Source organism: Parambassis ranga, chromosome 5 (genome assembly GCF_900634625.1).
Source record: "Parambassis ranga chromosome 5, fParRan2.1, whole genome shotgun sequence".
NCBI lineage: Eukaryota > Metazoa > Chordata > Actinopteri > Ambassidae > Parambassis > Parambassis ranga.
In genome coordinates this window covers 4584832-4599251 of record NC_041026.1, presented here as the reverse complement: position 1 = coordinate 4599251, position 14420 = coordinate 4584832, and the positions used below count along the sequence as shown (strand labels likewise).

General features: G+C 42.2%; 2 protein-coding genes across 3 annotated transcripts; one reads left to right on the top strand and one right to left on the bottom strand.

Annotated features, from left to right (window-relative positions):
* The first annotated feature begins 301 nt into the window (after positions 1–301).
* Positions 302–2575, top strand: LOC114435763 (uncharacterized). Its single transcript, XM_028405707.1, has 5 exons — positions 302–351; positions 1208–1477; positions 1565–1831; positions 2120–2254; positions 2368–2575. Exons 1-5 carry the CDS (start codon positions 321–323, stop codon positions 2403–2405), a joined length of 741 nt encoding a protein of 246 aa, XP_028261508.1. The 5' UTR covers positions 302–320; the 3' UTR covers positions 2406–2575.
* Positions 2576–6457: 3882 nt separating this feature from the next.
* LOC114435767 (butyrophilin-like protein 2) lies at positions 6458–10425 on the bottom strand. 2 transcript variants are annotated; one of them, XM_028405714.1, is made up of 5 exons: positions 10292–10425; positions 8818–9198; positions 8605–8727; positions 8120–8208; positions 6458–8033 (listed from the first exon to the last, which is right to left on the bottom strand). In XM_028405714.1, exons 1-5 carry the CDS (start codon positions 10359–10361, stop codon positions 8010–8012), a joined length of 687 nt encoding a protein of 228 aa, XP_028261515.1. In that variant the 5' UTR covers positions 10362–10425; the 3' UTR covers positions 6458–8009. The 2 variants fall into 2 exon arrangements, with proteins under 2 accessions (XP_028261515.1, XP_028261516.1); XM_028405715.1 differs by having other exon boundaries at positions 8623–8727.
* Positions 10426–14420: the final 3995 nt, after the last annotated feature.

Below are 14420 nucleotides of genomic sequence, written 5' to 3'. Positions count from 1 at the left end.
CCAGTTGGTGGCACAGATAATAAATGCACTGCTCTACTTTAGATCAGCCTGGTCTTTAATCCTGATACAACGCTGCTATGAAATATATTTCCAAACAGACTAAGAGAAGCTTTATTAACGAGGGATCTGGGGAAATCTGTGCTTTGGCCTCGGTTAGCATTTAGCTCCCCTCTGCAGCACAGCCACAGCTCTCATTTTAACACTTTAAACTAAGGTTTGTTTTCATGTGCAGTCAGGAAGTGGGTGTGGGTGAAGGTAGCAACACCAGCAGCATGAGACGGAGAGAGAGAGAGAGAGAGAGAGAGCCTCAAACAGACAGGATGGAGGTCACATCGCTCTGCCTGCTGCTGTGTGAGAACATTTTGACTTTTTAAAAACTTGTTGTTCTGTCTAAAAAAAAAAAAAAGAGGAAGTTAGTTTTGGTAGTTTGTTGTTTCTGAAGTTTGCAAACTGGATGCAGAGGTTTACAGAGGGTTTATTTAACTCACAATGAATCATTTTATAGCTGTATTTTTAATCTTTTAAAGCTTCATTGGTTATTTAAGGGTCTTTAACATAACCAGTGTTATCTGTGCTCTTTAGTCGTCGCATGAATGCTGCACATGTCAAACATGCTCTGTTGGAGCAGGGCTCAGGGCTCATGAGAGGTCGTTGTGTGTCCGTCTTTAGCTAAACCTGCAAAGTTTTAATGTCTAAATGTAAGTGTGATGGGAAAATAACTGCTCATAATTACCAGAAAAACTTAGGACGTCCATGTTTCCAGGCAAGTAGGAAGATCGTGTCTTTTGAGCATTATGTGTTGACAAAACACAAAGTTCTCATCTAAATCCTCTTTGTCTGCACTAAAGCTGCAACAATTCTCTATTTACATTCCACCTTTTAAAGTGTGTTTAATGTTGTGAGTGCATGTGTTTTGCTGACCCAGTTCTTTAATGTCAAACCTGAACCAGCTGTTTCTAAAATCAAACCATAACCACAAGAGAAGAGGGTCCAGAAAAGCCACAGTACACAACCACAGTACCACGTAGTTATGTTGAATCCAGAGTGGACGGCACAGCGGACTGTGTCGCTGTGAGTCTTATAACGAACACCAGGATGTGGCCAAGGTCACGTTGAGGAGGTGGTGGTTTCTCAGCAGACCATTGTTTGTCTTTCTCTTTTATCGTGCATGATTGTGACTTTTTTTCCCCTCTTCTGTTTCCTGCAGCAGCCACGCTGAACATCCACCCACACAGGTCTCACTTCTTTTGGTACGAGCACATCGCTCTGAGCTGCGAAACGGCAGCACTGACTTCTGGGAACTGGACAGTGAAGAGAAACACCTCCTCTCAGACCTTCGAGCCGTGCAGTGCCGGGTGGGGAATCCCTCAGGGATCCTCCTGCATCGTTCAATACGCCTATCCAGCGGACAGCGGAGTGTACTGGTGTGAGTCTGAGCAAGGGTGCTGCAGCAGCAGCCTGAATATCACCATCGCAGGTGACAGGAAGTGTTCCTGTTGTGGCCCTTTTGTGTAGAGTTTGGACCTGTTTTCCATCACGGTGTGTTTTTTTTTTTTTCTTCCAGGTGGTGCGGTGATCATCGGCGCTCCTCCACTTCCTGTGACAGAAGGCGATGAAGTGACGCTCTCCTGCCACTACAGAGAAGATGAAAACGGCAAAGCAACCTCCAACTTCTCTGCCAAATACTACAAAAATGGCGTCTTCCGCGGGACCTATCCCGCAGGAACCATGACCTTTACATCTGTGTCCACGTCTGACGAAGGTTTCTACACGTGTGAGCACCCAACACAGGGAGAGTCGCCACAGAGCTGGATGTCCATCAGAAGAAGAGGTGGGTCCAAACCATCGATCTGTGAAGTCATCCTTTAAATATGAGAGAAGCACAAAGCTAAAAGAAAAGATTTGGACTTTACACGTGTCTGTATCTGTCAGACTGATGACTGATTAGCTGATGATGGGGGAGAGAACTGATGATGGAAATTTGTATTTAAAAAAATTAGCTTAAAATATACATCTTAAAATAAAAAGATATTGTGTTTGTTATACCACTCTTCTCCACTAGATGGCAGCAGCTACATTTTTAATGATTGTTCTGATGGCGTTTGTGTCCTCCTTGCAGCTCAGCCTCCTCCTCTTCCTCCTCCTCCTCCTCCTGTGTTGTCTGTGCCCAGGCTGGTCTGTATCATCCTTCTGATCATCGTCTACGTTGTGTTGTCTGTAGTCTGTGTGACTGTGCACAGAAAATGGCCCAGAGGTAGGAGAACCGGTCAGAATTAAATAATAAACCTGTGCAGCAGTGCTTCAGTTTTTATTTCCAGATGTCAGACTGTCGCTGTGTTGATAATGTGATCAATTGTCATCCTGCAGCTCGAGCTGAAGCAAAGAGAGTGTCTGACCAGCTGTGACAGACGTCCTGTTTCCTGCTGGGACGAGCAGCAGGAAATAACACTTTATTTGGTTTTTATTATTACTTTGTACATAGTTTGTATTTATTTCTCTGCTCTCTAAATGTTGTCACTATGTTCTGCCTTCTACATACTCTCTGTATTTAAATAAAGAAAAACTAATAACATTGGGGCAACAGTGGCGCAGTGGGATAGCAGGGTTGTCCAATAACCGGAAGGTTGGTGGTTCAATCCCAACTCCTCCCTAGTCACTGTTGTGTGTTCTTGGGCAAGACACTTCACCCTAGCCTGTGGCGCCTTGCTAGTCATTGTATGACACTGCTTGTGCAGCAGCCGTAACGAATTTCCCTCTGGGATTAATACAGTATCTAAAATAAAAAAAAAAAAAAATAAAAAAAATCATTGTATTAGAGGCCGATTTACTCATAAATAAAGTCACCGAATGTTTCTATAATACATGTACTGTTAGAGCAGCTAAACGTTTTAAATGGTCTTTCTTGCTCCTACTGTGTTGCTGCCCCATGTCTGCTCCTGGTTTATTCGTCATGTGTCTCTCATGCTTCTAGTGTCGCCTCGGTTTCCAGAGCGTCTCCTCTCTTCTTCATTTCTAGTTGGTTGTTGTTTAGTTTTGGGATGGTTGTGAACCTTTTAACTTGACTATATTTACATAAAGCTCGACCTTTGTTGGACCTTTTGGTTTAAGTTCTGCTTTATGTTTGGAGCAGCTGAGTCTGGTTTGCTCTGCTGTGTGAAGCTAAAGACTCCAACTTGTTACCAAACCTGCAGGAGGATGAGCTTAATGAACATACGTCATGTTCTGTCAAGTATTTGTACTTTTACTGTACTTGAGTAATTTCTTATGTATTTCTACTGTACTCAAGTAAAAGTAATAGTGCATACTTTATACTTTGACTCCATGCTGCAGCTGTTACCTGTACTTTCTCCTCCACTACATTTCTACAGTGTCTGTAGTTCTTTGTTCCATGTGATGAACACAGTGCTGGACTGATGTGAGGTCAGACTCTGCATGGAGCTGGTGTCACGCTGCCAGCTGTGTTTCTGTAATGAGCCTCAGTCATGATGCCGGTGCTCTGGCTCAGTTAGCTAACTAGTTAGCTGCTGTCTGCTAACACAGGTCCATCCATTAATGTCTGATGAACATGAATCATACATGAATCTACAGCAGGAACACTGACACAGTAAACATGCTGAATGCCTGTTTGTTATCAGCAGCCTCTCTGTTCACTTGATGCCCACAGCCTGCCTCATGACACACAGACCTGTCCACATCTGCTTCTGGACTGAACATGTACATTAACTACACATGCTCCATTTTCATTTGATTATTTTAACCTGTTCAGATCCTTTGCAATGGAAATCAATCATATATATTCAGTGTGTGAGTACTTTTACTTTTAATACTTTAAGTACATTTAAAAGTACTTAAGACTTTTACTTAAGTAGGATTGTTGATGTAGCATTTCTACTTTTCCTTGAGTATATATTTTGCTGGGTATTTGTACTTTTACTTAAGTACCAAGCTTCATACTTCCTCCTCTACTGTGTCACATAACTGCAGTTTTCTCTTTGAACAAATTGTTTGTTTGACCGTCATTATAAAGTCACTCTGGATAAAAACGTGTTTTATATTAACTTGTAAGAACAGTTCTGTTTGTCTCCTCACACATCACACACAGTGTGTAACTCATTTTCATTCTGTGTGTAGTTTAGATGGGAACAACTGACAGTGATGTTTCATAGTGTCAGAGCCAGCTGCTGATTCAAATGAAGCTGATTATACAGACCTCTGCCTGTAGAAGTCTGAATTATCACATTGTTTCAGTGTGATAGTAAAATATTCACCTCACTGTGTTATCTCAAGCTGACAGCATGAACAGAAATTATGGCTGCGTTCAAACGTCCATGTTGCTAAGGCTAAAGCTGCTAAATACACACCACAGTTCACTGTCATGTGGATACATTCATTGATCCGGTCGCTCACATATTTCACAAGTTGTGAATACGATTGTTGGCACTTCTTCTCCGAGTGAACCGAGTTCTGCTGTTGTTACTCATGGTTACTCTTGGTCATGTGACATATTTTCAGTAAGAACTGTTCAAAATGTGTGCTGACGGTCAAAGCAGGCAGCTGTTGTAGGACATCTTGGTACGTTTGGCACATTAGGTATACTATTACATAGTGAATAGATAATGGAGCATTAAGCCAGTGTTTCCTTTAACGTTTTTATTCCATAACATCAAGAGTTAGAGTGAAAACCAGTCAATGAATCAAGTAAACTCCTCTGTTTTCCTTGTTTCCTCAAGGTGAATTCTCTTGTAATGAAAATAACAGAAAAAGTCAGTTTGTTGGCAGTTTGACCATCAACTCAGAATAATTTAGAATACAGTGTGAGTAATGCAAAAGAACAAGGAAGCCTGTGGTTACACTGTACAGTGCATCAAAAATAGTTTTAAAATACTCAACTCAGTGATGTGACTAAATGTAACATGCAAATGTCAAAGTTTGTGGTATCACCTGTCACCTGTTCATGAATGCTGATATAACTTAGGTGTGAACATTTTCTTATCGGATGATGATACAGAGTCAGACAATGGTGTCTGTGGAGGTGCTCGGCCTATTTCTGCTCCCCTCTGGCGTCCTGCTTCACTCGGTGCTGCTGTGTAATGTCATGATCGTTTTTGTAATACTAATATTCAAAGACTAATTACTGTCAGAATGGATTTCAAATAGATCAATGAAGCTGTTTAAAACAGGGACGTTAAATATGTTCATGAAACTATTTTTTTTATGTGATCAGTCTGGAGTAATGTGTAGAATTCTTAGATTAAAATTCTGCTTTGTATTTGCCTGTTTAGTTAGAGGTAGAGTTTAGTGATGAATTGGGACTACATGACCGTCATTATAACATCATTCTGTCGGATAAAATATGATCGTTTCATATTGAATTACAGGCTGGTTTCTTGCCAGCAGATGAGCTGATTATGACTAAACTAACTTTGTATTAAAGCAGGTTTAAATTCAAATTCAATAACGAAAACAAGTTTGATTGCATATAAACTGTGATTGATCATTGATCTTCTAAACTGATGTTACAGATCTGGACCATGGCCTCAGTGAAGGTGCAGGGCCTCCTCCTCCTCCTCCTCTCTGCTGTCCTGCTTCTGTCCATCAGTCCCACTGGATCTGAAGTGGTGAAAGCAGTGGACAAGTGTTCAGAGTTTTTCCTTGATGGAACTCCACCAAATATCCCAGGAGTCTTAGAGAACGGGAACATTCAGGACCAGAACCGATACAAAGTCATTTGCCAGACTTAATCTGACCAGAGAACCTTTGTGACGGTTTATGACACCAAGAACAAGATTCCAGTGTTTTCTGCCTCCAGGTACACAGGAGGTGATGGAGGAAAACGCAAAAAATCCTGGAAGATTGAACCACAGGTGTGTTTGTTTTACACATAAATGCTGCATCCACCTCTCAGTTTTTTCCAACAACTGTTTATTAAAATATCCATCAGTTATTTGGAATACATTTGAAAACATTTCATACAATTGACTGAAATAATATCCATCCTCAGGGCTTATATGATGATATGTGCCGCCCTCCTGTGGTCATATGGATACAGAGCATGTGACATATTTTTCAGGACAGCGTTTATTACTTATGGCTCTAATGTGTAACAGTCTGTCACCATCCACCCTCCACCTCCACCGCAGATTTCTGGCTTCCTTTATATCTGTGGACTTTGTTCCTCTATAATAATCATAGTAAATATTTGACACACATTAGGACAGAAGTTGACTCAATTGTCACAGAACTAAGAGTTACTACTGGTTTTGTGTTAATGTAGGTGATTTATCAGCTCACTTTTTCCATTATTCTGTTCATCCTACAAAACTTTGTGGAGCTAATTGTCTGTTTAATCTGTGTTACAGCTTGAGGACATAACTCATGACATGAATATGAAGAAAGCAAGGCCTAGGACATACAACCAGCAGGCTGGCGACATTGATTACAAAGACCAGAAGCCTTATACCAGAGGACATTTATTACCAAGCTCTTATGGACTTGACAAAAAGGCTATGTTCTCTCTGACCAACATTGTTCCTCAGATAGGCTCATTCAACTCCGGGAGCTGGAAAAACATGGAGAAATGTGTAAAATGTGTTATGGATAAATTCTGTATTGACAACAATGGTAATATAGACGCCTTTGTAGTAATCGGAGCAGAGCCCGGCAACACCCTCCTCAATAGCAGGGTTAATATTCCTTCCAAGATGTGGACAGCGTTCTGCTGCTACAGCAACAGTCAGAACAGGTGGCTGGCAAGTGCACACTGGGGCGAGAACAGAGAAGAAGAGAAAGTTCATCATCTACAGACTAAGACTTTGGCAGAGCTCTCTGCAGAACTGGGAAAACAATTTGATCTGTTTCGTGGAACACAATGTCCTCTTGACACAACTGTCACTGAGTTGTATCCACAACTAAACAAAAATTGCAAATGTCCACCACCTATTTCAACTATTTCATCACCCAACACAACCCCAGCTGGTATTCCACAGGTTGGATGGGTTAGGTGGTTTTTGGATCATATAGGTTCTATAAGGGGATTTTTTTCTCAACTGGGAAGATATTGGCCTAGCTTTTTTCAAAGAAGTGACCCTAATCCTCAGGCCACATCAAAATCAGACACTGCTGTGATTAACAAAAAGAAATCGGGTTAAATACAGAAAGAGTGGAGCAGCAATGAAGACATGAGCTGCTCCTCCAGGTTGCATCTGTATTAAATTCATGGCAAAGAAAACATATCCTCCACCACATAATAAAGTCTTTCTCTCAGTGTCAGTCTGCTGTGTGTTATCTTGTTGCCTCACGTCTTTGTACATTCCTAACAGTAACAGTGTTCACACAATAGCTGTAGTAGTGTATTACTGATCTGTACTACTGACACAGAAGTGCCAGGCTACACACTAATTTCCAGAAGGGTTTATGCACGACAGAGACCAGCACAGACTCTGGTGTAAGTCAACAATGTAGGTAAAGAAAATAGCGACCTATATGCAGGGAAACCGTACATCCAGACTGGCAGCATGGGAGAATCGCTCCTCGCGGTCAATATCATCGACTGTCGGACGCCTGTGGTTATTGATCCACGATCGTCAGCACAGCTACCGGGTCAACACCTTCGAACTCTAAACGCCAAGATTCAAGGACCATTCTGTCAGACTCTGATGCAATTTTTAAAAAAAGGGGTCAACGAGGTCGCTCTTCACTGAGCCCAACATGGCTTCCTCCAGCAGCACGGGTGCTAGCTTCACAGGGAGGTACCTCTCCTCCTGTCAGCTGGCTGCGATGATTCGGCCCGCACTTCCCCACTCTGCTTCAGCAAAGTGATGACCCGTGTGTCCACCACAGGTCAATGATTGAAAACCAGCACTGTTCAGATTGCACACAGGTAGCTACTGTATGAATCACATCCAGAACCTTCAAGAGCTATAGCTAGACCCCCTTTGAGTACTTCAGGGTGGGGTAAGTTCAGCCACTCAGTTAGGTCTGTGTTCCAATGTGCTTTGAAGCACTTGGATCTAGATCGGAGGAACCTCAGATTTCTGGAAGGAGAAAAGACAAGAACTAGTCATCAGTCTGCCAAACCCTCAATCAGCTGTTTGCTAAAACTGAAAAGACTTGGACTCACCTTTTTAGACACACAGAACTTGTATAAACCAAATCCAAGGACCAGAAAGACAGAAACAACCACGACAGGGACCAGCCATTTCTGATGATCTGGAAAACCAAGGGGAGAAGCACTGTGACTGAAATGCAGACACACAAATCCAGTTCAAATCCTTGATGAGCACTTGTTAGCAATGCTAGCTGATAGCAACACACTTTATGCATGCTAACACTACAGCAACATGTGAGCAGATGCTGGACACGACTGATCTAATGAGACACAGAGACGAGAGCTGATGCTGAAATCATGATAACTGCTGTTTATGAATGAATCCAGCCGCCATCTTGGATTCTGTGGCTAGTGACGGAGGTGACTTTATGACACAGGGGTCATGAAGTAAGAACTCCAACTTTGAGTTCTATTGTACTTTTTCTATTGTTGCATTTGCTCTGACTCGTTCACAATAAAAGCCACGCATGCAGAAGACTTCTATTGTGAAGGCTTACCACGATCCTGCGGTTTACCACGATCCTGCGGTTTACCACGATCCTGCAGTTTACCGCTCTCTTTAGAGGACCGAGGAATTATAAGGCCCAGCGGTGTCTTGGTTGTCCTGGTTTTAGCTGAGTCTGTGGACAATGAAATTATTTAAGTTATTAATAAAGACAATATTTTAAAGGGGCAAATTGTAAGATTGTAGCAACGTTAACGGGACCTACCAATGACCAGGCTAATGATTGATGACTGCGTTTGGCCCCCTAACTTTGGGATCAAACATCTGTATCTTCCCCCATCTTCCTCTGAGACGCTGAAGATTTTGAGCGATATGTTTCCATGTTTGAGTCCGTCTTTGAACAGCATGGTCCTCCCTCTGTACGCCTCCAGCTGCATGTTGGGGTCCTCTTTGTAGTGCCGGTACAGATGGACAAAGTCGACTCGTTTCAGTCGATCTCTGGGGTCAGGTTTCAGGTCGGGGTCCGACCACTCCACCGTCAGGCCTTCTACATTCAGCTTCGGCTCCACCTGACACGACAGGATGACATCATCACCTGGAGCAGCCACGATTGGCTCAGGTGAGCCGACCACCTTATACCTGCTACCTGAGAAAGAAGGAGGACATTTTGAAGCAGTTTCATCATCTTGTTGTCAAACTTCCTGAATTCTGAATAATTAAACAATATTTATTATTATTACAGTTTATATATTAACTTTTTGAGCATTTGTCCTTTCTGGAAATTAAAATGATTGTTTTTGTTATTTTATTTATTTGTATAAATATTATTATTATTACATTTGATCCATGTAGTTATTTATTTTTTAGAACTGATCCGCCATTATCAATTCAATCCCTTAGTGGAGGAGGGGGCGTGACCCGCGTCACTGGGCAGAAAACTTTGAACCAATCATGACCCGGCTGTGACGTCACTCCACGCGCTTGCGCTTTTCTCGTCTATCGCTCCGGTCGAGTCATGTGACAACAACCTGTAGAGAAGACACGGGGCTTCACCCTTAAGCTAACATGCTAACACATTTCCGGTCTTAATAAAACAGCAGTAAGAGGCTCTAAAACTCGTTTTACCGACCTCAGAGTAGCTGAACATGTCGGAGCGGTGCGTGAAGTTGTGGTGGGGCTAGCAGGGGGGATGTGTGTGAGTGTGAGGATTGTTCCACACTCGTCTGTGTGCGGCACCCTCGTCATGTTCTTCCGGAAGAAGGTCCCGGGACTCGGCTTGTCCTGGAGGTGGACGCGGACAGGCTGCTGCTGCCGCCGCGTCGCGACCCGGGACAAACGGGAGAACATGGACGGAAGGATGTGTTGTATTTGTGAGTGTGTTGCTGTAATCTAAGTCTGTCAAAGTGTGTGTGTGTGAGAGAGAAAGAGAGAGGCACCCAATCACAGAAGGCGCACCTGATCAGCTGATGCCAAAACTCCCCTTCACAACTTAGAAATGCTGTTGTTGCGTCACAAAAAGTGTGTTAAAGATGTTTTTATACGACTTTGTTCTGGTTCCACATCTGTGGGGGAGTTATGATAGTATAATAGTCCCCAGACCAGCTGATATGCTGCTGTGAGCCCGCCTCACCTGTTTATTCTACCATGAAAATAAGGTGGATGCAGCCTCTAGAAAGCAGCTCCCTGTCATCAGACCTCAGTGAAAAACAACAGCAGCAGCTTGGAGGAGGTGATCTTACCTTCCACAGGCGTGGAGGAGACAGCCAGCAGAGAGGCCATGAAAACAGACGATAACACAAACTTCTCCATGTTCACTCTCCCATTCACACTTTAACTGTGTGTGTGTGTGTGTGAGCAGGCAAGCAAATTTATACCCCCCCCCCCCCCAACCATGGTGACTCACATCCTCTGAGGGCCCACACTGCATCAGGAGAGCTTTCAGACCTGCTATTGGCCAAACATAAAGTAAACAAAATCCATGTCACTTCCTTATGAAGATTCTCACTGATTCTAAAAGTGTTCATTTCTATTTTTTATTTTCAAATTTACACAAGTCCAAGAAAACATTATAAAAAAACACTCAGTTTTTCTGCCATCTATTAAACAATGTAAAGTAATTTCACTGATGTTTTAGACTTTTATGACCTTGGATACACCGGCTTAAAGAAGCAGGAAGCAGTCCAGGGGAATACCAGTCACTGCACTTATGCCCCACACACACACACACCTCCTTCACCCTGAAACAGAACCTGTGTCGTCTTTCATCAAACTGTCCACTAGGTGGACGAACAGGCTCACATGTTTTTTGAGGATGATTCAAGGTTTGGTTCTTATTTCATCACTCTCCTCCCCCCCTCATAAAACAAAAAATGGCTTCAGTTGTTTTCCCAGAACCGGCCCATGCCTCCTCTTTATCAAGTCAGATAAAAACAACAGCATATAACTTTTTAACTGTTCCATGCTGTATTTAGCAGCAACATGTTGAAGCGATGGTTTCCTGTACGTCTTTATCACATTGTCTAGGAGGACTGTGGCCCATTTTTCTTCCAATCATTGCTTTGGTTTCAGATTTTTTGGATAATTGTTTTAGTTACAGATAAGAATAAGGAAGCAGAGTTAAGAAATGAGCATTCTGAGCTCACACTGTGTAAAAAGTTCACCGTGATGCCCCCTGCTGGATAGTGTTTGGTCACCTTAGCAACGAGAACAGCTGAGCTGGATGTGAGAGGTTTGAATGTGCATGTATATAATGTACTAATGTTGTACATCTGCCTGTGTGTATTGGAAAGAACAAACTTGTGACCTTAATGGAGATGTCCTGTGGTTTCATGTCTCATGAATAAAATCACAACAGCATCTGTTTCATCTGGTTTCAGCTGTTTTTAGCTTTTCTGAGAAAGGGCGTTACTCTGAAAACACCTAATAATATTTAACGTTTGGTTGATGTTTCAGGCCGACACCTTACAGCTAACACTGATTACTGATGGACACAACACATCCGGATAGTTGTTTTTCTGAGTCTGAACAACGTGAGTCCGGATATATCTGGGTTGATTTCAAACCACCTCTTGGAGCCGGATCTAGCCGGATTGGCTCAAATCTGGCTCAGGTCTGAACGCAAATGCGGCTAGCGACGTCATACTTCCGGGTTCACGGGGACAGTGTCCGGGCTGCGTACAAAAGCTGTGTGTAAACATCCATTGAACTGCTAAAGACTCCAACCTGTCACCAAACCTGCAGAGCGGTGAGCCTTTATTCTGTTGTTCTGTGTGTGTTATTCATATTTGTATCAATAATGTTAGTGAAATTACACACAATTATTACGCTGTTTAAAACATGGACAATCAAATTTGTTTTAGGATGTGATCTGTGTGCAATAAGTGATGCAGTTGTCAGAGTGCATAGTTATGTTAGTTATGTTAATTTCATTGTTGAATTGTTTTGTTTGCTTAAACACATCCACACTGTAATAACAGAGGGAAAACGTTATACTGTTACAGAACGTTTAGTTTGTTTTCTCACTGCTGTTAAGTGTGCGTTCAGTTTGCTCGATGCATTTGGTTTTCTTGTTGTTTCCTTAAGATGAATAATGCAGGAAAAGAAGTCTGATTACATGCAAATTGTAACTAAGTCATATTTAGTCCCATGATCTGTATAGTACGTCAACAATAGGTTCCCAGTCAGTAAGTAACTTGGGTGTGTATTCTCTCCTAGAGCTGGACCATGGCCTCAGTGAAGGTGCAGGGCCTCCTCCTCCTCCTCCTCTCTGCTGTCCTGCTTCTGTCCATCAGTCCCACTGGATCTGAAGTGGTGGATTCAGTGATGGACTGTTCAGAGTTTTTCCTTCAGCAAACTCCACCACATATCCCAGGAGTCTTAGAGAACGGGAACTTTCAGAACCAGAACCGATACAAAGTCATCTGCCAGACTTTATCTGACCAGAGAACCTTTGTGACGGTTTATGACACCAAGAACAAGATTCCAGTGTTTTCTGCCTCCAGGTACACAGGAAGTCTTGGTAGAAAACCCAAGAATCCCAGGTGGTTGATTGAACCACAGGTGTGTTTGTTATCCTGCGACTGTTTATTTGTAAAATATCCATCAGTCATTACATTTTAAAACATGATTGAAATATTATCCCTGTTATCTTCAAAAATCATTCTTTAGAGCCCTCTTGTGGTCATATGAGGGTTAGGGCTTGTTAATAATGCCTTTCCCAGCATCCTGGGTGAAGGTCTGGAGAAATATTGTCACCATTCACCCCTTTCTTCCCTATTTACAGACTTATATGTTTGGACTTTGGTCCCTCTGACAAACTAATAAGAATAATATCTAATAATAATATAATAATAACAATAATATGGCAGAAGTTGACTCCAGTTGTCAGATGAAAAACAGCTGCTGATTCTACTGCTCATTTTTAGTTTATTCTACATAACCTTGTGGAAATATTTGTGCATTTAATCTGTTTTTATATTCACACTCTTACAGCTTGAGGATCGAACTGATGACAGGAATATGAGGGAAGCAGACGCAAATCAGACCTACAACCATCAGGCTGTGTTCATTGATTACAAAAACAATCAAAGTTATGACAGAGGACATTTATTACCAAACTGTTATGGACAGACTGAAAATGTCAGAAAGGCTACGTTCACTCTGACCAACGTTGTTCCTCAGATAGGTTCATTCAACAAGGGGAGCTGGAACAAAGTGGAGACCTGTATCAGATGTGTTATGGATAGATTCTGCTATAACAACAATAATAAAATAGAAGCCTTTGTTGTAGTCGGAGCAGAGCCCAGCAACAACAACCTCCTCAACAACAAGGTCAATATTCCTTCCAAGAAGTGGACAGCATTCTGCTGCTACAGCAAGAGTCAGAAGAGGTGGCTGGCAGGTGCACACTGGGGTAAGAACGAGAAAGAGACACCAAATACATATCTACAGACGAAGACTTTGGCAGAGCTCTCTGCAGAACTGGAAAAACAATTTGATCTGTTTCCTGAAACACAATGTCCTCTTCACACAACTGTCACTGAGTTGTATCCACAACTAAAACGTACATGCATGTGCCCACCACGTATTTCAATCAAGTCTGCTCCTCCTACAACTCCCTCTACTACGTTGGTTCCAACCAGCACTGCAAGTACCACATCTGCCCCCCTTGGCACCACATCTGACCCCCTTTGTAGTACGTCTGCCCCCCACAGCCCTGCATTTGACCCCTTTGCCTACGCTAGGAGGCTGATTTTGACATGTAGGAGGTGCATGCTTATGTTTAGGCTAGCATCATCTGCAGAAGAAGATGCATTGTCTGAAGTTGTGTGTAGTAGTGAACTGTGTTCTTTCTGCTCTTGGTTCCTCAGGCCTTGGGTCAGAAAGCATTTCCATCATGACTATTACTCTGACTACTGAGGCATCAACTCAATATTCTGCTCCATCACTCGCCCTGTTATTCACTCAAATACAAGTTATGATTTGAACTTTCCTTCTTATCCAGCACTCACTCTTTGAGAATTATCATCATTAATTTCAAGTTTTTCATTAAGGAAAAATGTGTCTGACTAGATTTTTCCAAATATGATCGTGTTTGTATTTTTTGGAATAATCTTTTTAATTTTTAACTTCTTGATGACAAATTACATCCAGGTGTAAATGCATGTGTGCTTCTTTGTTACTGTAACAGTCTCTTTATAATCACATGATCACTAATCCATTAAAGACTGATTATCTCCAGTCTTGGTCAACCCTTCCTGTAAAGTAAACAATCATTTGTTCAGTTTGCTAATAGAAGTGCAACAGTATATGTGTTTATTAACAATGGTTATTGGTTGGACAATGGTGACAACAATGACAACAATGGTC

What these genes read in the sequence shown, in the direction of transcription:
- LOC114435763 (XM_028405707.1), top strand. Translation starts at nt 321, where the DNA reads ATGGAGGTCACATCGCTCTGCCTGCTGCTGT. An exon ending in ATCGCTCTGCCTGCTGCTGT is followed by an intron (nt 352 to 1,207) that starts GTGAGAACATTT and finishes TGTTTCCTGCAG; the next exon opens with CAGCCACGCTGAACATCCAC. An exon ending in GATGTCCATCAGAAGAAGAG is followed by an intron (nt 1,832 to 2,119) that starts GTGGGTCCAAAC and finishes TCCTCCTTGCAG; the next exon opens with CTCAGCCTCCTCCTCTTCCT.
- LOC114435767 (XM_028405714.1), bottom strand. Translation starts at nt 10,361, where the DNA reads ATGGAGAAGTTTGTGTTATCGTCTGTTTTCATGGCCTCTCTGCTGGCT. An exon ending in CTCCTCCACGCCTGTGGAAG is followed by an intron (nt 9,199 to 10,291) that starts GTAAGATCACCT and finishes CTTCTTTCTCAG; the next exon opens with GTAGCAGGTATAAGGTGGTC. An exon ending in AGTTCTGTGTGTCTAAAAAG is followed by an intron (nt 8,034 to 8,119) that starts GTGAGTCCAAGT and finishes TTCTCCTTCCAG; the next exon opens with AAATCTGAGGTTCCTCCGAT.